Here is a 26,216-nt window from a genome sequence, read left to right as displayed (position 1 = left end):
TCCTGGCCTCCCTGCTGTTCCCCCAGCTGTTCCCCCAGCACACCAGCCTAGTCCTATATCGGGGCCTTAGCACTTGCTGCTCCTGCCTGAAACTCTTTCCCTCCCAGGGAGCTCCTGGGTTGCCCTGGTGCCTCCTTTAAATTTTGCTGTGAAATATAACTGAGGAGGGAAATCTAAATGAGAAAGCCAGAGAGCCAACTACTACAGTAGACTGGGCAAGACACAACAAAGACTTGAACCCAAGCTTGGGAAGCTGGCATGTAAAGAGATGTTCCATCGATGGAACGTGGGAGTGAAGGGTGTGTGTTTCTCACTGGGGTGTGAGGGGCAAGCAAGAGTCAGCCTGCCAACAGCTCACGTCTTGAATCCCTCAAGAAGGCAGTGCGGAAGATATGTTGAGAGCCTAGATCCGCAAAGACCAGGATGGTCCAGGTCCAAATCTTGCCTCTGTCACTTGTTAACTCCATCACTTTGACAAGTTACTTAACCCACCTGCACTTCCGTTTGCCGCCTGTAAAAATAGGCAAGAAATGAATTGGACTCTGGCTTACTTCACAGGTAGGCACTGCTCATCTTGGTAATTAATACGACCACTAGTCCTCATTCTCCCAGTGACTCCTCTAAAAATGATTTCTCTCTTCTACATACAAGGCTTCCACTTCCACTCCTTTTCTCTTTATGCTACTTGCTTCCAATTTTCAAAATGCACTTGGGATCCCTTTGGAAACATGGAAGAAGGAAGGCTTCAGAAGATCTGATGACCATATCCTCTATTTCACAAATTTTTATACAAAGTCACGACAGGTGAACTTTCAAGGAAGAAAATGGAAGGCACAGCTAATTATAATGTTATTAGGTTGTCTACGTGTGGGATGCACAGTCTCCCTAGGGGTTATATAGGCTACTTCTAAAACCTAACATCAAGGTTTCTCTGATTATAAGTCATACTGTGAGTTTATGTGGAGAAAATTCTAAACCACAGAAGAATATGAAGAAAAACTAAATACAGTCTTACCACTCAAAGAGAATGTTAGCTGGCTATAGAGATCTTCGGAATATCTTTGGGCCAGCTGCAGAACTGAGCCAATGAAACAGAGCCTTGGGACACGTTCACATCATATTTTCCTTAGAAGAATTAATATGGAGCAGACGTCTGGCACAGTGCTTAAGAAACCACTGGGGACTCCCGCATCCCCTATCAGAGTGCCTGGGTTTGAATCTCAGCTCCACTTCTGATTCCAGCTGCCCGTTCATGTACAGCAGCAGATGATAGCTCAACTACTTGCATCCCTGACACCCACAGGGGAGATCCAGATTGGGTTTCGGGCTCTTGGCTTTGTCCTGGCCCAGCTTTGACTGCTGAGGGCGTTTGGGGACTAAACCAGGGGATGGAAGATCAATCGATCTCTGTCTTTCAAATAAATTAAAATAATAAACAACTGAAGCGCATTGGTGAAACACCTTAAGGTCAGAAGGAAGATTTGATTCCAGAAAGTGCAGAGTCTACAGTCTTGACCTTAGGCCATCCCATGAAGGTCACAGTGCCCTGGCTTGGAACAATGGGACTGGGTGGCTCTGGTGGCATCTCCTGCCCTTGAACAACAATAATGGGCTCCCCCAGCTCTCTTAGATTGTATGTGCTTCAGTTCTTATACCATCTTAAGAAAGGATGCCTCCCTTGCCTCTCTCTACCCGATCTTCCCATGGTAGAATGATATGTAGCAAACAAGCCTCATGAGAAAAGTCACGGTCAAATGTTTTAGTTAAGGAAAAGTGAGCTGCCATTAAGCATAAACCCTGAAATCTCAAGGGCTTTAAAACGAGTTATTGGGGCCTGTGTTGTGGCACAGCAGGTTAAGCTACTACCTGCAGTGCTGACATCCCACATGGGCTCCGGTTTGAGTCCTGGCTGCTCCACTTCCAATCCAGCTCTCTGCTCTGGCCTGGGAAAGCAAGAGAAGACTGACTCAAGTGCTTGGACCTCTGCACTCCATGTGGGGGATCAGGATGGAGTTCCAGGTTCTTGGCTTCAGGCTGGGACAGGATGTTGCAGCCATCTGGGGACTGAACCAGTGGATGGAAGATCCATCTCCGCCCGCCCCCCCCCACCCCCGTGTGTGTTGGTCTTTCCCACTCTCTGTAATGCTACGTTTTAAATAAATAAGTTTTTTTTTAAAGTTTATTTTCTGTATATAAATGCCAATTAGCAGCCTGTCATGGAGGACTGAGCTGGGGGGCAGGGGGAGGAGTGTCTTTAAGGGAGCCAGGTTGACAGAGGCACTGTGGTTTTCAACTTGAAAATTCCAAGTTTGCTCTAGAAAGCAACAGCCAGCAGGCAAAGAGGAAGGGGAACCCGGTGGGATATTTGTCATAGTGTGGCCTAGAAGAGGCACACATCCCTCTGCCCACATCCACTGGGCAGAACTTGGACACATGGCCACTTCTAATTACAGGGGTGGCTGAGAAATGTAGTCTAGCTGTGAGCCAACGGGGAGAAAAAGTAAAAGCTTTGGTGCTAAGCCAGCCACGGTCTGCCACATCAGATTTAATTTGAGTGCCATGAAGTTAAACAATGGGACAAGATCAATGCCCAAATCATTTTCTCTACACCCCATTTTCTCTTTTGTTCTTTGTCATATCGACAAGGTCAAGAGTCAGGGGATCAACATGCACCAGGGGAGGAGTCCTTGCCATCCGGGGACTGAATGTGAATCTCCTTTGCTCCCTGCAAGCACCCAGATCGTGGTTCTTCCGGGACCCCAAGACTTGAACTCCCATTTGACAAACCAGTTCTGTAAACAATGACGTACTAGTAAAAACCACTATGAGAAGTTGGAATTATGGGTACTCCTGCTGCATGGAAAGCCCACCTAGTTGGAAAAGTCCTATTTTTGAGTTGGCTCTGTTTGGAAGCCACATCAAGCAGTAACTTTTGCTGTGGTACTTCTGGGTAGAAGATCCTTAGCAGGTCCCTGGGCCTCTGGATTGCTGGTGGTTCTTGCTCTAATGTTTCTCCTTACATATCGTCTTTGGCTTGTCGTGAACTCTGAAAATATGATCTAGGATTCCTTTTACCAATCTGGCACTCTGACATGATGATCTCCTCCATTAGCATAAAGTGCCTTTGTCCACTTCTTTCTAGTGGATGAATGAATATGCCTGCTAATCAAGCCTTACGTTTGAAATCTGATTAAAAAGACTGAGCTCCCCACAGAGACTGACTTCATGTCAGATTCTGGCTCTGTCTCGAGTAAATGTGGGACATTTCTCTGTATTTCCTTATCTGTAAAATAGGGTTGATTACTTTGAAGGAAATTCTACTTATCTGTCACTTTATCACAGTTCAACAATATAAGTATTATGAATGCAGACTCTATCATTCTGTATCCTTGGAAGAAGTTTACACTTATGTAATAAAGTATTTTTTCTTTAATGCAAATAATAACATCAGCAATTTGTAGAGGGCACTGAAAAAAACATGCAGATGGTTTCGTCCAATGATTTGCACGCATGCGATTTCCCTTCTAACTATAAAAACATTCTTACATACACCAGTGCTTAATTTGAGAGTATTTATTAGAAGCCCGTATTTGTCTAATTCAAGTTCCCATAGCTTGGGGTCATGGGAGCACCTCCTAGAGAGATCCCAGGGCTCCATCCCTTTGTTTTACACATCAGGAAACCGAAGCTCATAGAAATCTTTTTCCCAGGTGAACGAGACTGGAAGATGACCTAGTGCAAAGTCCGTCACGTACACTGTAGTCTCACCACTTCCAAAATGCTAATTTACCCACAATAGGCTGCATGAGAAAATTAGAGTGTGACGTCTGCTTTGTTTGGAATTATATCCGCACCGGTTTTCTACTGCTGATTACAAATACTGGATACCGTCCTACATCTTTGCTCAACACAAGCATGGGAAAGAAAACCTTAAATTCTTTAAAAGACAGCATCTTCTGGGAGTTGGAATTTGCTGGAGGAAAAGAATTATAAAACTGGCCATGGGTGGGGAAAGACCATATACCCAAATAGTCCAACACCTGAGTCCATGAAGTCATTTGCCCAAAGTTTATTATCTTACTCTAAACTCTTGAAGGCCTACTGTGTGCCGGCACTTAGCAGGGGATAAAACAAATAGAGTTCACATTCTAGTTGATATTATTCAACTCACTTGAAAGTTTAAAAATTCCACTTCGAAAATATCCTGTAACTGGAAATTCCTCACTAATTCAACGTGATCTCCTCCTGCCTATACACCAAGGCCTCGATTTTGTTCGACTTAACTGTGGGTCCATGTCGGTGCCATAATAAATCTTAAGAGCAAGGCAAAAAATGTCTAGGGAGCTGAAACACAGCTGTGTGTTCAGTTCTTATTCGTTCAATCAATTACAAACAATTCTCATGTACTTATTAAAGCAAGATTATTACCCCTTTCAACAAATTAAATTAACAAAAAGTAACAATTAAAAAATTCTATACTAAGTTCTATAACAGCATGGGAGGAACTTTATATCCTGTGCGTTCTCAAAAGCAGAGAAAAGGGTATAGGTAAAATAGGAGAGGTAGTTCAAGACTAACACACTTGCCACAAATATCATTGTGTAACTTATGTTGATGCTTATTAAAATTATTTACTTGAAAGGCAGACTGGCAGACAATGAGACAGGTTCTATCCTCTGGTTTACTCTCCAGTGCCTGCAAGAGCCGGGACTGGACTAGGCCGAAGCTAGGAGCCAGGGACACTATCCAAGTCTCCCACGTGGGTGGCAGGAACCCAAGTACTTGGGCCACCTTGATGGTTTTAAATAGCACTGAGATCTTATAAACATCAGACATCTTAGCAAGATCAATGTTACTTCTCCAAAGACGCACCTACTCTCAAGGTATGTTTCAACAGCATGTCTCTTGGAACCTCAACTTAACCCTGATAGATGAAATCAGTGGAACTGTTGCTTTGATTTCTCATACTTCTCTTAATCTTCACCCAGTGCTTTGGGGGTACAAACCATCCCAGGATGAATGAATCATGGCAAAGTTGTGTTAAAACCATTTTCGAGTGCTTCAGTGACTAAACACTAGGGAAGTGGTTAAGAACACAAATTCTAGAATCCCACCACCTCCACTTTCCAGCTGTGTGAACTTGGAAGTGATTCAAACTGTCCAAGCCAAAAATAAGCACTTTGCAGGCTGGTATAGAGAGTTCTGGAAAGTTGCTTTCTGGATCTTGGCACTGTTACTCGCTGGGTAACCTAGAAAGTTACTGCATTGCTTTGAGCTTCAGTCATTCGCCCCATCAGCAAAGTGAGGAAAACACTGACTCCTCTGCCTACGTCCAGGGAACAAGACCTCCAGAAATGTCCAGTTGTGTTGCTGCTGCTGTTGTCAGTGCCTAATGCCATGAGCTGCTGCTTACTGGGTCCTACGAAACACCAAGGGTTTGCGGTGGAGAATCGGGCACAGAAGGGTAGCACTGGCAACTTGGGCTTTTACTAATCAGCAAGAGCTGCTGCGGGGGCACATACCAATTTGGAACTCAAGGGATTTACTGGCATCATTATTGCTTTAACATCCTTTGAAACTGCCTCCCATAGAAAATATAGTGTGAAAAAAAACAGCACTTTGAAATTGTTTCCAATTTCACATTAGGAACTTTTAGCTAGGAGAACAGGCTTAAAATGGGATCACAGAGCTGAGTGGTTCTTAGTCCTGCTAGGATCACTTGGGCCACTCGGAAGAATACTGATACCCTGGCTGCACCCCCAGAAAAATGCCATCAAAATCCCTGGGGGTGGGTCACAGACCTCAGGTCTCCTTGAAGCCCTTGGGTGATTCTAATGTACAGCCAAACTTGAACCTGGCATAGGTAATCAACACCTGAGACATCACACAAGAATTTTCAGAATGACACTATGTCCAAGGAAGGCCCCAGGGATATCCCCAGTATCCTAGGACAACTTCAGAATCTGAAGACTGTCCCTACTGAGGGGTTGAACGTGCAGACCGGAAAGAAATCTTATTAGTGCAGCCCCTTCATCCTATGGACAAAGGGCAATGTGTTCTTCGAGGCTAATTCTAGCCAAGGGACAGCCACCTCACTGAAGTCTTAGCAAAAGCTTGGGGCAATAGTCTGTTGTACCAGGACTCACTGGGTTCGGATGTGGATGATGCTGGGGATGGAAGCTGAAGAGAGGCCCATGAAAACCAATCAGCTATAGTCAGTAGAGTACTTACTGTGTGCTAGACATTATGTATGCTACAGAGAGAGCCTCCACCACAGAGGTAGAGGAAAGGGATCCTTAAGGCACCTTTGTCTCCTTTGCTCTAAAATGGCCTCTGGTTAACTCAATGCCTTTCGAATAAATGTGCAATATTTGTTTTCCCTCTTCCTTGTAGTCAAGATGGCGTTTGGGCTGGGAATGGGGTGCTAGCAACCTTTTGGCAGGAGGGAGAAGGGGCATAGGTCTGTGAGCTCACCTAGCGCTGTGGCCTGGGTTTGCAGTGGCCTCGGCAGAAACCTTGCTCACCCTACAGGGTTCCTGAGTATCCAACCAGCAATCACCGCTGAAGGCTGTACCCAGAAGGACCCATGTTCTATTGTCTTAGAATCCCGCTCAACCCGGTTGCCCCTCTTCCAGGCCAGCTCTCTGCTGTGGCCCGGGAAGGCAGTGGAGGATGGCCCAAGTGCTTGGGCCCTGCACCCCATGGGAGACCAGGAGAAGCACCTGGCTCCTGGCTTCGGATCAGTGCGATGTGCTGGCCGCAATGGCCATTGGAGGGTGAACCAACGGCAAAGGAAGACCTTTCTCTCTGTCTCTCTCTCTCACTGTCTACTCTGCCTGTCAAAAAAAAAAAAGAATCCTGCTCAGACCTGGGGGTGTCTCTCTCGCTGATGTAGCTCTTTTCACCATTGAGGGTCCATCATATCTTTCAAGTGGCCTCTGGTCTAGCTTGTCATACCATATTCTTTGCAGCTCTGTCCCCACCCCTGGCCACCTAGTACTAGGAACAGAAGGAAACTTTAGAATCCCTTCCCTGTCACGTGAGAGGTGAGAGACTTGGCAGAGACACCACCTCCAGCCTTCTCTGCCCAAACAGTTTCAGCCTTTCACATCTCTACAATTGCCCTACGTTGGTATACAGGTCCCCCGTGAGGAGGAGTCCCTACCAAGGGTTCCAAGTGGAAAAGTAGGGCACAAAGTCCTCTGCTTTTAGTGCCCCTCCCTATCTAGAGAATAACTCCTCATCACCATGTCCACCTGCCAGGAAAAGAGTCGGGACCCAACAGAAGCGTCCTCATGCTTCTATGTGGGGAGTAGGATTCGGGAGGGCTGGGACGTTGGCCAAGCATCCGATCAATGTCACAGTAAGTATTTATAACATCATTTCTACAGATAGAGGATTGAAAGCAAAGATGATGACCAGCACCGGGTTTAGTATTATAGGACAAAGTCCAACAAGACAGGTTTTCCATCTCTTAGGAGCATACAGCCTATCTCTTGCAGCTCTAATGTCTTCTGCACAAGGAGGAACAAAGACTCGGATGAACAAAGAATGAGAGGGTAGCAGGAAATAAGGCAGCGAGGGCTTGGAGCAGGGCAATTGTAAAGGGACTTGTCACTGAAAATGCCTCCTCACAGAAAGATCTAGGACCCAGCCCAGAGGGAGAGTAAGTTGGGGATTATAGCTCATGAGCTCACCAAACTGGCTCAACTGTATAATTATTTCCAAATGGGGAAGACAATTCTGCAAGAAAGAAATTATAACCATCTTCCACTATTATGTCATCTCACCCTCTGGAAAACAGAATGGTTGTGCCCAAATGAAGACCTCCTTCAAAGACTAAAGGGGGCGGTAGGGGGAGGCACTGGTACAACCCAGGAGAGCCAGAGGCTGGAGCTGAGTATGGTTACCTGCCAAGCTCCAGTTTTGGCTCCTGGTGGACCAAGAATGATTCCCTCAAATGTCACTCAATTATACAACTGAAAGTAGTAAGGCCTAAGGATTGTCCCTGTTGGCCAGTGACCTAACAGAGGGTCAGGCCCACCTCTCGCTGCTGTCAGGAGCTAATGAGTCAGCTCTCCTGCTTCTAGGGTGAAGCTACCGGGTTTGCGGTCTGGATCCCCCAGCACCAGGGGACTGACTGCTCCCCAGCGGCTTACCGCGAGTCCCCTCTCTACCTTGTGCCCGTGCCCCCGTGACAGGCTCACGGAGTCCTCAGACACCCACTGAGGGCGCTCCGTGCAGTCTGGTAGAGTGTGAATTAGCACAGGCCACGGATCCCCAGGGGGACCCTTCCCAGCTGCGTGGCTCTGGGCAGATGACTTAATTCCTTTGACACTCAGTTTCTTCATCGACCAAGCAAGACGCAAAATACCCTCTGCGACTAGTTTGGGAGGAGGATTACATGAGTAACATACAGAATACACCTGGAAGAGCCTGGCCCGGGGCAGGCTCTCAATACTCACTGGTTTTCCTCCCTTTGGTTTGGCCCTGCCTCACCCACCCTTCACCCTCCTCACCCAGCACTAATGATGCACTGGAGAGACTCACGGGGTTCATCACAGGGAACATGGTTGGAAGCGGCAAGTGTCAACAGGTAGAGAGGAAGCGCACTGGGCAGAGACGTTACACAGCTGCCGCGCAGGTCGGGGCTTTGCGGAGGTGAGAATACTTGGCTGGCCCTCGGAGGCTGAGCATGTTTCCTAATGGGGATGACCCCAGCAGCAGAGAGAGGGAGTAGTTAAGCGCCGTGGGGAAGGGAGTAAAGCTAGCGATGGGCACGTTAATGAGCAGGTCACTGCTACGGACAACCAGGGCACAATCCAGGAGGTGATGGAGAACACACCTTAGCACTGCCCCACGGGAAGGCAAGGAAGCTGGCACAGCTGGCACATTTCCACACCACCCCATCCCTCACAGCTTCAGGGTGTTAACTCCGTGCACTTGGGGCTGCTCCCATTCACGGGCCACCCCTGCTTCCATGGGCACAAATTGCTCTGAGTTATGACAGCCTTCCCGATCCACAGGGACTGCCTGCAGGCGACCTCTGGGCTAGGCCATGGGGCTATCGGGCAGGGCATCAACACCATCTGCTACAGGTGGCTTAGCATGGAACTGCACTAATGCAGATTTAGCCCCGGGCCATACACAGGGACTTGAGAGAGCACGTGGAAAAAAATAGAACAAAACAAAAAGTTTATTTGCGTGTGAAAAATTTTGAAATCCATGTAGCTTCTTTTTCATAATTTGCATTTTCCATGAACTTTGTGAAGACTCCTCCTATGTAGGAGCACTATGGCACTGACTCAGACTTAAGGACTTAGTGTGTGCTGGTCTCACATGTCAGGGTCACATCCCTCCCACTGGAGTGTACATCCTCTGAACCAGGGAGGACTGCTCTCAGCAGCCAGTGCTGCTAGGCACACGTTACCACACAGTTGATCATCCCATGTCAAAGTAGCGTGTCCGTCCCCTGGGCAGAAGACCAGACCCACAGCACTGTGAACCAGAGAGAACCTCCCTCAGTCCGAAGCTGGGCAGGGAGGGTGGTGCCTCGGAGCCATCCCTGGGGGCCCAGTAAAAAAGCCCAGTGATTGTCACAATTCTGGATTCCACCTTGCTTTTAATCTACACATGCACAACCACCACACAGCTGAGCCTAGCACTGCACACAGCTTAGGAACGCCAAAAGGGGGAACATATAAACTCCACAGCTGAAGGCCTGGGTTTGCATCACAAATCTGCAACATCTCCACTGTTTGTCTTAGGGCGAGCTGCTTACCCTCTCTGTGCCTCGACTTCCTTATCTGTCAAATAAGCTAATACTAGTACCTATTTCATGGGATTGTTGAGTGACCTTTAAATGAGTGAGCCTTCTATAGGAACCTGGCACCGTGGCTGACACGTGCTGGGAGCTACTGAAGTGACGGTTACCTAAGACGAAGAAATAATCTCGGGGGTTCCGAGACGTGATAATAAAATCTTGTTTAGTCCTTTGGAGATGCCAAAACATTTTTTAAAATATTTATTTATTTGACAGGTAGAGTTATAGACAGAGAAAGGTCTTCCTTCCATTGGTTCACTCCCCAAATAGCCACTACGGCTGGCACTGCGCCGATCCGAAGCCAGGAGCCAGGTGCTTCCTCCTGGCCTCCCATGTCGGTGCAGGGGCCCAAGCACTTGGCCCATCCTCCACTGCCTTCCCCAGGCCACAGCAGAGAGCTGGACTGAAAGAGGCGCAACTGGGACTAGAACCCGGCGCCCATATGGGATGCCGGTGCCGCAGGCAGAAGATTAACCAAGTGAGCCACGTTGCATGCCCCACCAAAACATTTCATTCAGAACAATCTTTACCTTCCTGGAGCTTCTTTTTATTTATTTATAAACATATGAGAATACTTCAAAAAGTTCAAGAAGATGGGATTAAATGGCAAATTAATTTTAGTGAAAAGAAAATCCCCTTGAAATTCATGTAGAGTTTTTTCATATATGCATTTGTCATGAATTTTTTGAAGACTTCCCATGTACCAGGCGTTACGGCAGCTCTGCTGCTGGCAGGTGAGGAACTGGAGGCCCGAATGAAGTAAGCAGCCAACGCAGGTCACAGAAACGGCGGAAGGCACTAGGGCCAGCTCTCACCAGCTTCCTATTCTGACACGCGGGCAGCAGCACTGTGTTAGCCAGCAGTGCACACTTGAGTGTGCCGGCAGCGCTGGGTAAGACGCGCGCACAGCGCTGGGCCCTACCCTGACGCGCTCTGGCTCAGCAGCTTCCAACAAGCTCCATGGTGATGCTGATGCTATTGGTCTGGGGCCACGCTTTGAGAACTACTGCTGCAAGAAATGTGTTCATCAGAGAGCTGGAGCAAGAAATGTATTCAGCTACCTTCGGCGACCACTCAGCTTCTCCCTACTTAGGTTTCCTTCAGTGGCGTGTGCTTTCCTATTTACCTGCTCCGGTGTTGGTCATTTTAGATATGCTTCTTGGGAAACAGCAGTTAAAGCGCCACTTGGGATGGCTGCATCCCTTATCAAAGTGCCCGGGTTTCAGACCGGGCTCCACTTCAGATTCCAACTCCCTGCTACTGTGCACCCTGAGAAGGAAGCAGGTGATGGCTCAAGTACTTGGATCCCTGCCGCCCATGTGGGAGATCTGGATTGTGTTCCTGGCTCCTGGCTGCAGCCTGGCCCAGCCCTGGCTGTTGCAGGCAGTTGGGGAGTGAACCAGAGAGCATATCATCTTTCTCTGTGTCTCTTGGCCTTTAAAATAAAATAAAAATCCAATACATGAGAAGTTTTAAGATTTCAAAAAATTGTCAAAAGGACTTATTTGTTAGGAGCAGCCCTATGTTCCACTTCCCTCCGCTCATCCACTCTTGTGGTGGAAAAGCTCTCAGTCACATCCCTGGGGACATTTACTCACCAGTGAAGGGGGGACCCTTGGTTTCTGCCCTGCCAGTCCCATGGCGATGTCTTAATGCCTCAAGGAGATGATGCGTGTGAGCATAGTTTACATGAATTCATGTGGTCACAGCATCAGGATCTGTGGCCCATGATTCCACCAGGTGTTTCCTGTCCCTATCTTCCACCAGCAAGTCCCTGGACCAGTGACAGCGCCATCACCTGGGAGCTTGTTAGAGACATCAACTCTCAGGTCATAGCCAGACCTGCTAAACCACAAACTCCAGGGACAGAAGCCAGTGACCCATGTTTCGGCAAACCCTCCAGGGGTCCTGTGTGAGAGCTCTGGCTTTGCGGTTACAACCACTAAAGCTGGAGCCAGGCCACTGGGGTTCAAATTCCAGCTTTGCCACTCCCTAGGGGCTAACAACCTTGGGCAAGTGACTTATGTCTGAGCCTCAGCCTCCTGCTCTGGGAAACGAGGTTAACCTTAAGCTCTCCCCTTCCTAGATGAGGTTGAGAAGACGACGTGTGGGCCCACGTAAAGCAGGCAGGGGCCTGGCACACTGGCAGCATCAGGACACACTGAGCTCTTATTTCTTTTTTGAAAGTGTGAAGGCTTCTTGACAACGTGTCCCTTAAAGACTGCCACTTGTGTGTTGGCTTGCTGGGAAGTTTTCCGTTTAATTTGGGTGGCTGTGTTCATATGTGTTTCTTTAGCTTCTGCTGCTAGCAGATTCTTGTTTTAGCCAATGAAGATTCCTGGGTCCTGCCACCCTCTGGAGTAAGAAAGGCATTTGTCTGTGTGTCCTTCTTAACTACCATGCGTTTCCTATTCCCATTCCCAGTGAGGCACTTTGCATTTGGGCGGCACTGTGTTCTGCTGCCAAATTCCAGCAGCCTTTTGCCTGGTTTCATAAGCTTCTAAACATCCCCTTTTCTGAAACACCATGCTGTTTCATTTGTTTCTCCACTGTGTTTAAATTTTCATATGGTCTTGACTTCAAGTAGATACTTTTTTTAAAAAAAATTATTTGACAGGTAGAGTTACAGTGAGAGAGAGACAAAGAGAAAGGTCTTCCTTCCGTTGGTTCACCCCACAAATGGTCACTACGGCCGGTGCGCTGCGCCGATCTGAAGCCAGGAGCCAGGTGCTTCCTCCCGGTCTCCCATGTGGGTGCAGGGCCCAAGCACTTGGGCCATCTTCCACTGCCTTCCCGGGCCACAGCAGAGAGCTGGACTGGAAGAGGAGCAGCCGGGGACTAGAACCCAGCGCCCATATGGGATGCCGGCACCACAGGCGGAGGATTAACTAAGTGAGCCATGGCGCCAGCCCCATCAAGTAGATACTTTTAAAACCAAATACAGACCAGAAATAAGTCCTTACATATATGGTCAACTGATTTTTGGAAAGGACCCCAAGACCAATGGTTGGGGGAAAGGACGATTTTGTCAACAGATGGTGCTGGGAAAACTGGAGATCCACGCAGAAGAATTAAGCTGGACCCTAACCTTGCAGCATAAAGAGAAATGAACTCCAGGGGCTGGCGTGGTGGCCAGGTGGTAAGCCACTGACTGCGATACCAGCATCCCGGGAGTCCCAGTTCGAGTCCCAGCTGTCTCACTTCCAGTACAGCTCCCTGTTAATGCACCTGGGAAAGCAGTGGAAGATGGCCCAAGTGCTTGGGTTCCTGTATCCATGTGGGAAACTCAGATGGAGTTCTTGGCTCCTGGCTTCAGTTTGGCCCAGCCCCAGCTGTTGCAGCCATTTGGGGAGTGAGCCAGCAGATAGATCTCTCTGTTTTTGTGTCTCCCTCTCTAACTCTGCCTTTGAAATAAAGAAATCTTTTAAAAAAATTAACACTAAATGGATCAAAGGACCTAAATGAAAGACCTAAAACTACAGGTCTCTTAGAAGAAAACAGGGGAAAATGAAATGGGATTTGGCAATGATTTCTTGGGTATGACATCAAAGCACAGATAATAAAAGTAAAAATAGATAAATTGGACTTCAAGACTAAAAACTTTTGTTCATGGAAGGACACCATCAATAGTGAAAAAATGCCACTCCCACAAAATGAGCAAAGCTATTTGGAAGCTATATATGTGATAAGGAATTAATATCCAAAAACTCAACAACAAAAACAATGCAGTTAAAAAATAGACAAATAGGCCGGCACCGTGGCTCAACAGGCTAATCCTCCGCCTTGCGGCGCCGGCACACCGGGTTCTAGTCCCAGTTGGGGTGCCGGATTCTATCCCAGTTGCTCCTCTTCCAGGCCAGCTCTCTGCTATGGCCCGGGAAGGCAGTGGAGGATGGCCCAAGTCCTTGGGCCCTGCACCCGCATGGGAGACCAGGATAAGTACCTGGCTCCTGGCTTCGGATCAGCGCAATGCGCTGACCGCAGTGCGCTGGCCGCAGTGGCCATTGGAGGGTGAACCAACAGCAAAAAGAAGACCTTTCTCTCTCTCTCTCTCTCTCTCTCTCTCTCACACACACACACACACACACACACACACACACTATCCATTCTGCCTGTCAAAGAAAAATCTCTGTGGTCCCTGAAAGCAACACAGCCCATGTAACCTGGGGTGGACTTGGTCCAGGAACATGCAGCTAAAAAAAAAAAAAATAGACAAATAGCTATTTTGGCAAAGAAGATACATAAATGGCCAATAAGCACATGAAAACATGCTCAACATCACTAAACATTAAGGCAATATGAATCCAAAGGATAATGAGATACCACTTCATACAACAGAAAATGACAGGTGTTGTCAAGGATGTAGAGAAACTGGAATCCTTTGGCCTTGCTTGTAGGAATGTAAAACAGTACAGCCGCTGCAGAACACAACTTGGCAGTTCCTCCAGAAGTTAAACAGAGAATTACTATCTGACCCAGCACCCCAAAAATTGAAAACAAGGACTCAAGACATTTCCATGCTGTGTTCATGGCGGCATTACTTACAATAGCCAAAGGCAGAAGCAACCCTCGTGTCCATGGACAGAGGAATGGACAAAGTGTGGTATATATAGACAATGGAATATTACTGACCCTTCAAGAGGAATGAAATTCTGATATGTGCTATAACACAGATGAACCTCAATAACATTATGCTAAGTGAAGTAAGCCAGATAGTGTATGATTCCACTCACACGCAGCACCTGGAATAGGAAAATTCATAGAGACAGACAGACTAGGGGTTATGGGAAGGGAGGGATGGGAAATATTGTTTAATGGGTGCAGCGTTTCTGAGATGATGAAAACATTCTGGAAGCGAATAAGGGTGACAGCCGCACAAAACTGATTATACTTAATGCCAATGAACTATACACCTTAAAATGGTTAAAACGGTAACTAGAATGTATATTTTATCATAGTAAAAAAAAGCCCAAATGACAAAAAACACATATATATAAAGAGAAACGGAAACATAAAGTGAAGAAAAACGGGTACCTTACCTTCCAGGGATGTAACCAGGACAACGTGAAGACACATGACAGCAAGGGATATCCGGAAGGCTGCTAAGATGTCTTCCATTCTGCCAACATGGCCACACTGCCCACCAGAGAAAAACATCCTAGAATAAAATAAGGGGAAACAAGATCACCCCAGCTGCCATAATCCCCACACAGCAACACGCCAAAGGTCACTGCCACCCAGGCAAGCAGCCACCCTGCTTCCTTTACATTCCCACACCTCCAGAGAAGGTGTGGGGGCACCCACTGCAAAAAGCAAGGCGTGTGCTTACTGTGGAACAGTCGCCCAGTCACACATTACATTTAAAATGATAAGATAACCCATGTGGAATTATGAAAACATCAACACATGTAAAATAGGGTGAAGAAATTAAAAGCAGGAAATATTACATACCTAGTTATTACCAGTATACAAAACCTGGGGAAAGTCTATGCTAAGAATCAGAATGGCAGGATAGTCCTAGAATGTTTTAAACAATCTATCCCTATTAATGTTTTTTCATTAACTTTGAAAAATTGTTATTTATGGGTGGCATTGTGGTGCAGCAGATTAAGCTGTTGCCTGCGATGCCGGCATCCCACATGGGCACCAGTTCAAGTCCTGGCTGCTCCACTTCTAATCCAGCTCCCTGCTAATGTGCCTGGGAAAGCAGCAGGGGATGGGCCAAGTGTTTGGGCCTCTGCATCCATGTCAGGGATCCAGAAAAAGCTTCTGGCTTCAGTCTGGCCCAGGCCCAGCCCCAGCTGTTGTGGCCATTTGGGGAGTGAACCAGCAGATGGAAGATCTCTGACTTTCAAATAAATAAAATCATACAAAAATTTATATACCTTATTTACTTTAAAAGCAGAGACACAGAGAGCTCCCATCTCCTGCTTCATTCTCTGAATGTCTGCAATAGCTAGGACTGGGACAGGCTCAAACCAGGATCTGGGAACTCAATCTGGGTTTCGTGTGTAGGTAGCAGGGACTTAAATACTTGACCAGCACCACTGCTTCCCAAGGTGCACATCAGCAGAAGTCAGAATCGGGAGCTGAGCCAAGACTCAAACCCAGGCACTCTGACCATGGACTTAGGGCATCCCCAGCAGCATCATAAACACTGTGCCAAACGCACTCCCTAGCTACTTATGTTTGATTCTGTTAAAAAGTATGCTGCATTTTCTCTTTATTGCATATTTTATTATCACTCCTTGCAATTTTAGTAGTCAGGAGAGCACACTTTTTTTTTTTTTAAACAAAGCTGATATCAGAACTGAATTTAAAAGCCTCAATTACCATTCATTTGTTTATTCATGGAGGGCCAGTGTGTACCAGGTGAGCCATGAAGGCTCCAACGGAGTTAGCAACTGAAGTGCAAGGTGGAGGCGGAGCAGGAGCTGGGGAGAGATTGGCACACAGAGCGAACTGCAGACACTGGCATTGGGGCTTCCCTGAGCTGGCCACGGTTACTCATGATGGGCAGCCAGCACCAGCAGAGGCTGAGGCAGGAAGAAACTAGCCAGCACATCAAAGTGTACTCCTGGGCTCAGGCACTAGCAGGGGGCAGTGTGGACCCACTGAACGGACTCTGTCTGCATAGCTAGAGGAAGCCCGGACAGACCAGGGTGTGTGCTCTCAGCTCGAGGATACTGGTGAATCCAGCCACCAAAACAGAGGGGCCATGGGCAGTGGGGAAGATGAGCGCAGGGTCCCAGCTGTGCCATGTGGTGTGTATAACCCTGGACAAGTAATTCCCAAAGGTCTAGCTTCCCCATCTAACAAATACTGGGAACGGCTCTGAGCTGCTAGTGTTGCTATGCTGAGCAACCAAGAGATCTCTGCAGCGGCTGGCGTTGTGAATGCACTGTAAATGTTAGCTGTACCCCCATTCGTTCATCCAACAAGTTTCTTTCTGTACCTGGTAAGTGCGGGCTCAGGTAGTGCAGGGATTAATGGGGGGATGAGGGCATGGAAAGGAGGGAATAAAAAAACCCCAATTCCCCAGTCTCAAGGTACAGCTGGCAACAAGCCAGTTCCAAAAAGACAAATATCAGATGTTCTCCCTGTTTTGTGGCTACTGATATACAGACTATAAAAAAGTAATATATATGAGAAAAATTGACCATTGAGACTTGATTATTATTAACAGCCCTTGCCTATACTCTTCAGGAACAGTGGTTTTTGTATTTAATATTTGTTGAATTCTCTATTTAGTGGGCAGGTTAAGCTTGTAATTGTAGAGAAAATGGAAAGTATGTTATTGAAAAAATTAAGGAAAGGAGGAGGGAGGGAGGGAGGGTATGGTGGGAAGTATCATTATCCTCTTAAAACTGTGTCTATTAAATACAAAAAGGTTATTGCAAAAAATAAAGGAGAAAAAGGATTGGAGGGAGGGAGGAAGGGAAGCAAGCATAGTTGTCTTATTAAAATCATATCTATGAAATCTGTTCTCTTTCTATTAATAAAACATTTAGAAAGAACCCTGTAATTCAATATCCAATACAGGAGAGTGATTTGTTCCTTGACATGGCATGATAACATTTTAGACTGAAGGGTGAATCTTCCTCCCTCAAAAGAGGGCTTACATTGTTAAAATCAATAACTTGTATTATATATTAATAATATAATATGTTAACAAATTATAAAATGCCTCTGATTTATCCCTCTTCTTCAGTACTTTCCTCCTCTTTCTGTTCATAATGGCATATTATTGATCTTTCCAAATGAGTCACCCAAAGTAAAATGCTAATTCAGTTGTGCAAAGATTATCGATGTCTCTCTGGAGGAAAAATGGGTCTGCTCCAGCTATATGCAACACTTTTATCAATGAATCTCGGAAGTACAATATCAGCCAATGAAACCAGACAGGAAGGAATGCACACTGTACATGATGCCATTTATCTGAGAAACAAAAGCTGTCAAAACTAATCAATGGACTGAGAAGTCAGGAGAGCAGTTATCCTTGAAAGGAAGGGCTTGGAGTAACAATAGAAATGGACAGAAGGTGGGGGCTTCTGGGATACAGGGCATGTTCCATGTGCTGGCTGCATGGATGTGTTTGCTTTCTGAGATGCTCTGGGTTGTATATGTTATGTGTGTGGCATAAGTAGTTTCAGTGAAAAGTTTAAAAGTTAAAGTTTCTGAATTCTGTTCCACCTCCACAAGCACTGTACTTAAAGAAAGGTTATTGTTTAGTAAACTAAAGCTCTACCAAAAAACTCTTCAATACAAATGCATTGGGCTTGGCTCTGTTGCAATAGGTAGAGTTGGCTCAGAAGACTTAACATACAAGTATCCAACTTTAGCTGTGGAAGAGTATCAGAGTAGTTTATATTTGGAAAGGAACTTAGAATCCACCTAGCCTCAAATCTCATTCTATGGTTGTAGAAAGATGACCAGCATGCTCGGTGAGATGGGTCAAGGTCATTTGGCTATCTAGTGGAACTTCTATTTTTACCAGGTCATAACGCCAATCTCCTGAGGATCTGTCTCCTTGTAAGTAAAAGTTCTGACCCAGGTGAAATGAATGAACATTTTCAAAGTTGTTGTAAACTTGAGTTTTGCCACTTACTATGGCAGAACCTAAATGGTATACAAGATATAGTCAAAGTTAAATTAGTGTACACAGTGACTGGCTACTACATAGAGTGACTTGGGCCTCTGATCAAAATAAACCATGCCTTTTCACTGAAGACAGCAGGTGCTCAATTCCCAAATGAGGGCAGGAAAGTCAAGAACAAAGGATGATTGCAGCAATCATATTGAAAAGAGACTACAGATCAAGAACATACTATATACTGAGTGCCACTGAACAGGTTGTTTTCGGCTGTCATGTCTAGAATGTTTCTTCAAGGCTGAATATAGTATGAAGAGTCTTCAAAAAAGTTTATGGTCGGCCGGCGCCGCGGCTCACTAGGCTAATCCTCCGCCTTGCGGCGCTGGCACACCGGGTTCTAGTCCCGGTCGGGGCACCGGATTCTGTCCCGGTTGCCCCTCTTCCAGGCCAGCTCTCTGCTGTGGCCAGGGAGTGCAGTGGAGGATGGCCCAAGTGCTTGGGTCCTGCACCCCATGGGAGACCAGGATAAGCCCCTGGCTCCTGCCATTGGATCAGCGCGGTGCGCCGGCTGCAGCGCGCCAACCACAGCGGCCATTGGAGGGTGAACCAATGGCAAAAGGAAGACCTTTCTCTCTGTCTCTCTCTCTGTCACTGTCCACTCTGCCTGTCAAAAAAAAAAAAGTTTGTGGTAAACGCATATGAAACAACATAGTTCTTGCTGCCTTCTGCATGAACTGAGAACATCCTGCTGGGGAATAAGGTCTCTGGGATCACTAATCAAAGAGTGAAACCTATGGATTTTGGTATTGTTACTCATTATAGATGAAAGTCATTTTTATTGTTTTTAGCTGGAACATTGTCTCATCTTCGTGTGCATCTGGGTTAACTCAATGTTCTCTAGGTCATCAACAAAGATGATTTGGATAGCTATTAGCTCTTAGCACATTTTTAAGGTACTAAAGATGGCTAATAAAAGAGTATCAGGTACAGAGAAAACTATCTGCCTGCACTAAACATCTAGACATTGACACTAGATAACCACTCATAAAAGATGATCCCAAGTTCATCTAATCCAGAGCTCCCTTATAGGTTGTGGATGCTGATAAAGGGCAACATGTAGGGTCATACAGGACATAAGCTACATGACCGTATGTAATGCCCCAAGCTGCTTAAGCCACTCCATCAGATTGTTCTAGATCTCTTCAATGTCATTCATAATATCCCTATCATATTTTTGAGTGTATATTATCAGTATAACATTTAGTGGCAATAAATGATGAATCTATCTTTGACTAGACATAGAATAATTAAGAATAAAATTTAATGGGAGGGGGGGCAGAAATAGCTTAATACTTGTCTAGGGCAGGTCTGAATGAGGGTTACTCTGTTATCATTAATTAACTGGCATAACTTGATTATACCACAGCTGCTATGATACTGCAATGATCAAATATTTTTGATGTGACTGACAGTGTATGGTAATCATTTCCTAAGTCACTGGCAAACTCGGAGATATTTACATTGAGTCATAAGCATTGAGTAACAAGACTAGTAGGAGGGAAAATTAAAAAGGAAGTATTGAAGAGGTTTTCAGTTTGTATAAAGGAAGAAGAAAATGCAATTGATTTGAATTTTCAACTGTGCAAGAGGTCAGAGAATAGAATAAGGAAACTGTTGGTAAAAGCATAATTGAATTTCTATTTTACCTCTGCTAAAAGACCTTGATACAGTAAATATTCCAGAAAAAAAAAACAAACAAACATTTCTGCAGTGTTCCAAGAATATGTTTGGTTGGGTTATTTAGCCTGAACCTTCTACTTAAGATAATTGAAAATCATGAATAAAACATTTAAAGTAGTTTCTTAAACATACCAAAGACCTGAAAAGATACAAAGGAATTGCCAGGCCAAAGCTGACTCCAACACAGGAGCCCAAGGAGGTAACTAGTATAAGCAATGAACCCACTTATACCTGAGGGTATAAGCCTAATGATAACCAGGCAAACTTAAGTTTCAGATATAAAATATGAAAGAAAAGTTCAGAGATATAGAAAAAATAAACACAAGATCGAACAAATATTTAAACAAAACTGAAAGAGGAGAGAATGGGGCAGCCAACATTTAAAATAATAACCGAATGATCCCAACTAGTGGAAAACGCTAATCCAGATTCAAAAAGCCCAAAGAATATCAATTACAATAGAGATCTACACCTGACACATCAGAGTGAAATTGAAGAAAACCAAAGACAGAAAATCTTGAAAGTAGCCTGGGAAAACAAGACAGTAAGCCTTCAAAGGAGCAGCTATAGTCTTGGAAGTCACAATGGAAGCCAGAATAAAGTGGAATTTATCTGCATGTACTGAGAAAACTAATGGCCAACCTAGAATTCTACTCCCAGTAAAAATAATTTTAGAAATGAGGGAAAAACAAGACATTTTGAGGCAAACAAAAACTGTATTGATGTTCACCCCCTGTAAATCCTCATTAAAATGAATCCTAAAAGATATATTCAGGCAGAAGACATAAGATGTGAGATGCAATAAAGAATGAAGAACAAAGAAATTGGTTAGTATACAGCCAGACCCATCCCTAACCCTTGTAACATATGGTCAAGAGTTTAAAAAGAGCAACTTGCCCTTATTCTTTCACAAAGGCTCTATCATAAATTGCAAGAGGTTTTGCGCACATGTGGTCACCACAGCCCACGTATCCAAAACCCCTTCTCCTGCAAACATGTTATCCTTGGGTTATCCCTTGGGTCTAGTGGCACATACACTTTGCAGCAGGGCTTGCCCTAGGGAAGAGGCCTGCTCAGGTCTCAGAAATAGGTACAGAACGTTTGGATAGGGAAACCCAGGTCTTGGTTTTCCAGAGTATGATCTAGAAGCAAGGGTTAGGGGAGGAAGGAGACAGGCTCCAGGTAGGCATGCCCTCTTGGTGCCTTGAATTTCTTACCCTTTGGAGAGGCACACAATTAGAGAAGGGACCTCTAAATCACAAGACAAAGACCAGAGATCCTGAGGCCCAGATTTAAGGATGGTACTATATATTGGCAAATCCAATGGAACCTTGGCTGTATAAAATAGCAATGATCGTATCTTGCAGGGGGTCATGAAACATGATAGGATAAAAACAAGGCAATTACATATACTCATACATATAAATTTCTCAGAAAAAAAGGTATCAAAAGATTATTAACATTTTCTATGAACATTTTGAAGTACTCTCATGTAAAATATAGGAGATAATATATTTTTATATAATTAAGGAGATGAAAAATTCAAGTCTTTCCATTAGGATAATAGGTTTTTTTTTTTTTGACAGGCAGAGTGGACAGTGAGAGAGAGAAAAGTCTTCCTTTACCATTGGTTCACCCCTGCAATGGCCGCTGCAGCCAGCACACCACGCTGATCCGAAGCCAGGAGCCAGGTGCTTCTCCCCTGCGGGTGCAGGGCCCAAACACTTGGGCCATCCTCCACTGCACTCCCAGGCCACAGCAGAGAGCTGGACTGGAAGAGGGGCAACCGGGACAGAATCTGGCACCCCAACCGGGACTAGAACCCGGTGTGCCGGCGCCACAGGCGGAGGATTAACCTATTGAGCAGCAGCGCCGGCCAATAGGTTCTTGTATTGCCCTAGAGGCTAAGGATATTGATTATAGTTAGACATTAAAAAGTTGAGTACACATGTTATAATTTCCATAGAAGCTACTAAAGAACAGAAATGGGACCTGGGAGTAGGCATTTGGCTTAGAAATTAAGATGCCAGTTAAGATCCGTGCATCCCATATCAGAGTTCCTGTATTTGATTGCCACCTCTGGCTCCCAATTCCAGCTATCTGCCAATGCAAACCTTGAGAGGCAATGGGTGATGACTCAAGTAGTTGGGTCCCTGCCATCCATGTGAGTTTCCAGTTCCTGGTTTGGGACCTGAGCCTAGCCCCAACTACTGGGGGCACTTGGAGGGTGAACCAGTGGATGGGATCTCTCCCTCTCTCTTTTTAAACCACACACAGAAATCAATGATTCTGTATAGATGGAGCCGGCACTGTGGCATAGCAGGTAAAGCCACTGCCTACAGTGCCAGCATCCCATATGGGAACTACTTGAAGTCCCAGCTGCTCCACTTCTGATCCAGCTCTCCGCTATGGCCCCGGGAAAGCAGTGGGAGATGGCCAAAGTGCTTGGGCCCCTGCACCCATGTGGGAGACACGGAAGAAGCTCCTGGCTTCGGATCGGTGTAGCTCCAGCTATTGCAGCCAACTGGAGAGTGAATCAGCAGATGGAAGACCTTTCTCTCTCTGTGACTCAGCCTTTCAAATAAATCTTTTTTTAAAAAATCAAGAAGTATTAAACTTAATAGGACATGTAATCATTAAAAACCTCAGAAATTTTCCCACAAAGAAAACTCCAGACCCAGATTTCACTAATGATTCAGTCAAGTATGTAAGGATCAAGAAGTCTAACTTCACAAAAACTGCAAGTAGAGAGAAAGAGAGCATATCCAAGCCCATTTTTTACAAGGCCAGAACAACCCTGGTGCCAAACTCTGACAAGGAAAGCCCTCATAGTTTTACCCATTATATCAATCAAATGAGACTATTTAAAGAATTCTCTGGAATGGCCACCAAAACTTCCAGCAGCAATTTCAAATCCTGTAAGTTGAGGTAGTTTGAATAAATATAGGACAAAAGGAACCATTCTGAATTTCAGCAGTAGAATTTTTTGAACATAAGGTCACCAAGAACTTAAGCCAGCTTTGCTGTAATAAAAGAAACAACATCCCACATGCCAAAAAAAACCATGTCCTAAAGATGACAGAAACTGGGTTAACTGGTGAGTGCTGGGTATGTATGAACTCCAGAACATCAGCTTTGTGTGGTGTTTGTCAGAGTACAAAGGCAATCAATGCTGAAGTCTCCAGTGTGACTGCAATATGAAGTTTCACATCTCTAGAAGCAAATGGAAGGCAAATGATTTGTTTGGTCTTCCCAGTGCAAAATGATTCTCTTTAATAAGCATTCAGGGATTTCTACTGCAGAAGAAAAAAAACTATTCCATGGGGCTGGTGTTGTGGTACAGTAGCTTAATCATCTGCCTACGGCGCTGGCATCCCATGTGGGCACCGGTTCTAGTCCCGGCTGCTCCACTTCTGATCCAGCTCTCTGCTGATGGCCTGGGAAAGCAGTAGAAGATGGCCAAGTCCTTGGGACCCTGCACCCACATGGGAGACCTGGAGGAGGCTCCTGGCTTTGGATCAGCACAGCTCCGGCTGTTGCAGCCATTTGGGGAGTGAACCAGTGGGTGGGAGACCTTTCTCTCTCTCCTTCTCACTGTCTGTAACTACCTGTCAAATAAATAAGATCTTAAAAAAAAGCTCTATCCCATAAAATGAATGAATCAATATCAAATTGCAAGATTAGAAATGAATTAGGCACTTAACATAGATATAAAGCCTTCAAAATCTTGCAAGGGGTATTAGGGCTTCAGGTTCTTCACCATCTCCAAGGCCTCTACTCTCCTACCTGCAATCTACTATACTCTTGATTACACAAGTGTAAGTTATCCAAAGCGAGGCGAACACCTATTCCGTGTCTGTCTATTCACCCCTCCAGCTCTTCGTCCAATCTCATAGTGTGAGTTTACCATACACAATAGAGCCGAATAGCTCATTCAAGGGTGTGCATGATACAGCCACCTGCCTGCCTTTGAATCCAAGCTCCACCACTCACAGTGTAACTTTGGGCTGTTTCTTAAGCTCTCTGGACCTGAAGTTGTTCATCTGAAGAAATGGAGAGCAACAATAGATGTTCTGTAGGGATTAACTGAGGTAGCATGATGAAAATCATAGCATAGTCAAGAACCATTAGCTATGATTACAAGCATAATTAGCACACAAGTTTAGCGTGCACGCCAATGCTAAACATAAACATATTTTGCAATGATTTCCTTCATTTATCTGTTTACAAGTATTTACTGAGGTTTTTTTTACAGGACGTTACTATGCTAAGGGCTCAAGATGCTGCAATAAACATGACAGCTAGCTTTTCCACCTTTGAGAGTACAGCCACTACTTAGATACATTGGTTATTGGTATAGCCAAATTAATAGCAGTTTTTTAAAAACCACACAAACCTAAAAGAAACTTCGCAGGGTGGCATTTGGCACAGTGGTTAAGATACTGCTTGGTGTGCCCACGTCCCGTATAAGAGTGTCTGGTTCTAGTTCCAGCCCCTCTGCTTCTGACTCAACTTGCTGCTCAGGAGCACTCTGGGGGCAGCAGATGATCACTCAAGTCCCTGGGCCCCTGCCACCCACATGGGAGACCCAGATGGAGTTCCTGACTCCTGACTTCAGTCTTGGCTATTGTAGGCATTTGGGAATGAAACAGTGAATGGAAGGTCTCTCTCTCTCTCTCTCTCTCTCTCTCTCTCTCTCTCTCTCTGCCTTTCATTATTAAATGTTTAAAAAGTTAAAATAAATATTTAGTAAAAAAACAAGGGGGGAGGGACACTTTTGTTTCATGGTCGATGCACCTCAACCTGGTCTCAAAATAAAAACAAAGCACCAGAACACAATATCCTCTCCTCTCCACGCTTGGTCGCCACCCCACCCTTATGGCCACTGCAGGCACTCGAAGACTTTTTCAAAAGGGTTTGATCAGAATCAGTGGCTGTAGAACAATGTTATGACCGTGGAGAGGTGAGAAACAGGAGACTCCTTTGAAGCCTCCTCAGGGTGTTGATCTCACTGGGAGGATTAGGGTGGGATGAGCCAGAAGACTGTGGATCGCACCATTCTGCAGATCACAGTGGAGGGGAAGCGAGGCACTAGGAAAAGCCAAGGCCTCTCCACACCCCAATATTCTGTGCCCTTCTGTGCTTTTGTCATCACACCATACCAACTGCTGCTTCAAGTCCTGTGTTGCCCATTTACTCTGTGTAACATTACCTAGGTGTTTTTTCCTTATTTATAACAATGAATTGCTAGACATGTTATCTATCATTTAAATTATAATAGGATCATTCTAATTTCTATTATAATAAATGCTTGCATTGTTTATAAGCTTTTGATCATTTATATTAATGAAACCCCAGAAATATTCACCACTGAGGCAGATGTTGTAGTACAGTAGGTTAAGCCGCTTCCTAGAACCCACATACCATATCAGAGCACTGGTTCAAGTCCCAGGTGGTCTGCTTCTAATCCAGCTTCCTGCTAACACGCCTGGGAGACCCAAATGGAATTCCAAGCTTCTGGCTTCAGCTGGCCTAGCCCTGACTGTGGACATTTGGGGAGTGAGGCAGCAGATGGAAGATTGTCTCTCTCTCTCTCCCTGTCCCCCATGTCACTCTGCCTTTCAAATAGATAAATATTTATTTGAAAAAATTTGCTACTGGTGAGTCGCTAAAGAAGAAGCAGGAAAGTCAGTAGTGACTTCAGAATTTCTTCCCTAGAAGGGGGTCAGGAGTAGAGATCTGATTGGAAGGAGCCTTTGAAAGCTGCACGTGTACTACTCTTGGGGTAAAAGAGAAAATGCTTCAATGATCTGTTTCAAAATGTGACAACAGCTGCTGGAGCTAGGGAAGCAAGTCTGAGGAGGAAGAACAGGAAAAACAGTGAAACAAAATCCCAAAGAACTCTATGTAAATGATCGTTCTCCCTCTCCAGCCCTTACTGCACCATGTAATTTTAAAATGTGTGCCCATTCCTAAAAGTCTATTCAAAAACAATTGGGTTACCGAGAAGAAATGGGTCAACAACAGAATCTCCAAGGAAAAGAAAGTGTCTAAAGAGAG

The 26,216-nt window shown here is 45.3% G+C and overlaps 1 protein-coding gene across 16 annotated transcripts in view; it reads right to left on the bottom strand.

Annotated features, from left to right (window-relative positions):
• ADGRG2 (adhesion G protein-coupled receptor G2) overlaps positions 1 to 26,216 on the bottom strand; it is a 105,828-nt gene that overhangs the window by 48,882 nt on the left and 30,730 nt on the right. For all 16 annotated transcript variants that reach the window (XM_062183183.1, XM_062183191.1, XM_062183188.1 and 13 more), the window contains exon 3: positions 14,863 to 14,981. In XM_062183183.1, the coding sequence (XP_062039167.1) occupies positions 14,863 to 14,980 (118 nt within the window). In that variant the 5' untranslated portion in view covers position 14,981. The remainder of the gene's footprint in view (positions 1 to 14,862; positions 14,982 to 26,216) is intronic.

The sequence above is a fragment of the Lepus europaeus genome, chromosome X (genome assembly GCF_033115175.1).
Source record: "Lepus europaeus isolate LE1 chromosome X, mLepTim1.pri, whole genome shotgun sequence".
In the NCBI taxonomy this organism is placed as follows: domain Eukaryota; kingdom Metazoa; phylum Chordata; class Mammalia; order Lagomorpha; family Leporidae; genus Lepus; species Lepus europaeus.
The sequence above is the reverse complement of the archived record's forward strand: the minus strand, read 5'-3'. Positions and strand labels throughout refer to the sequence as shown.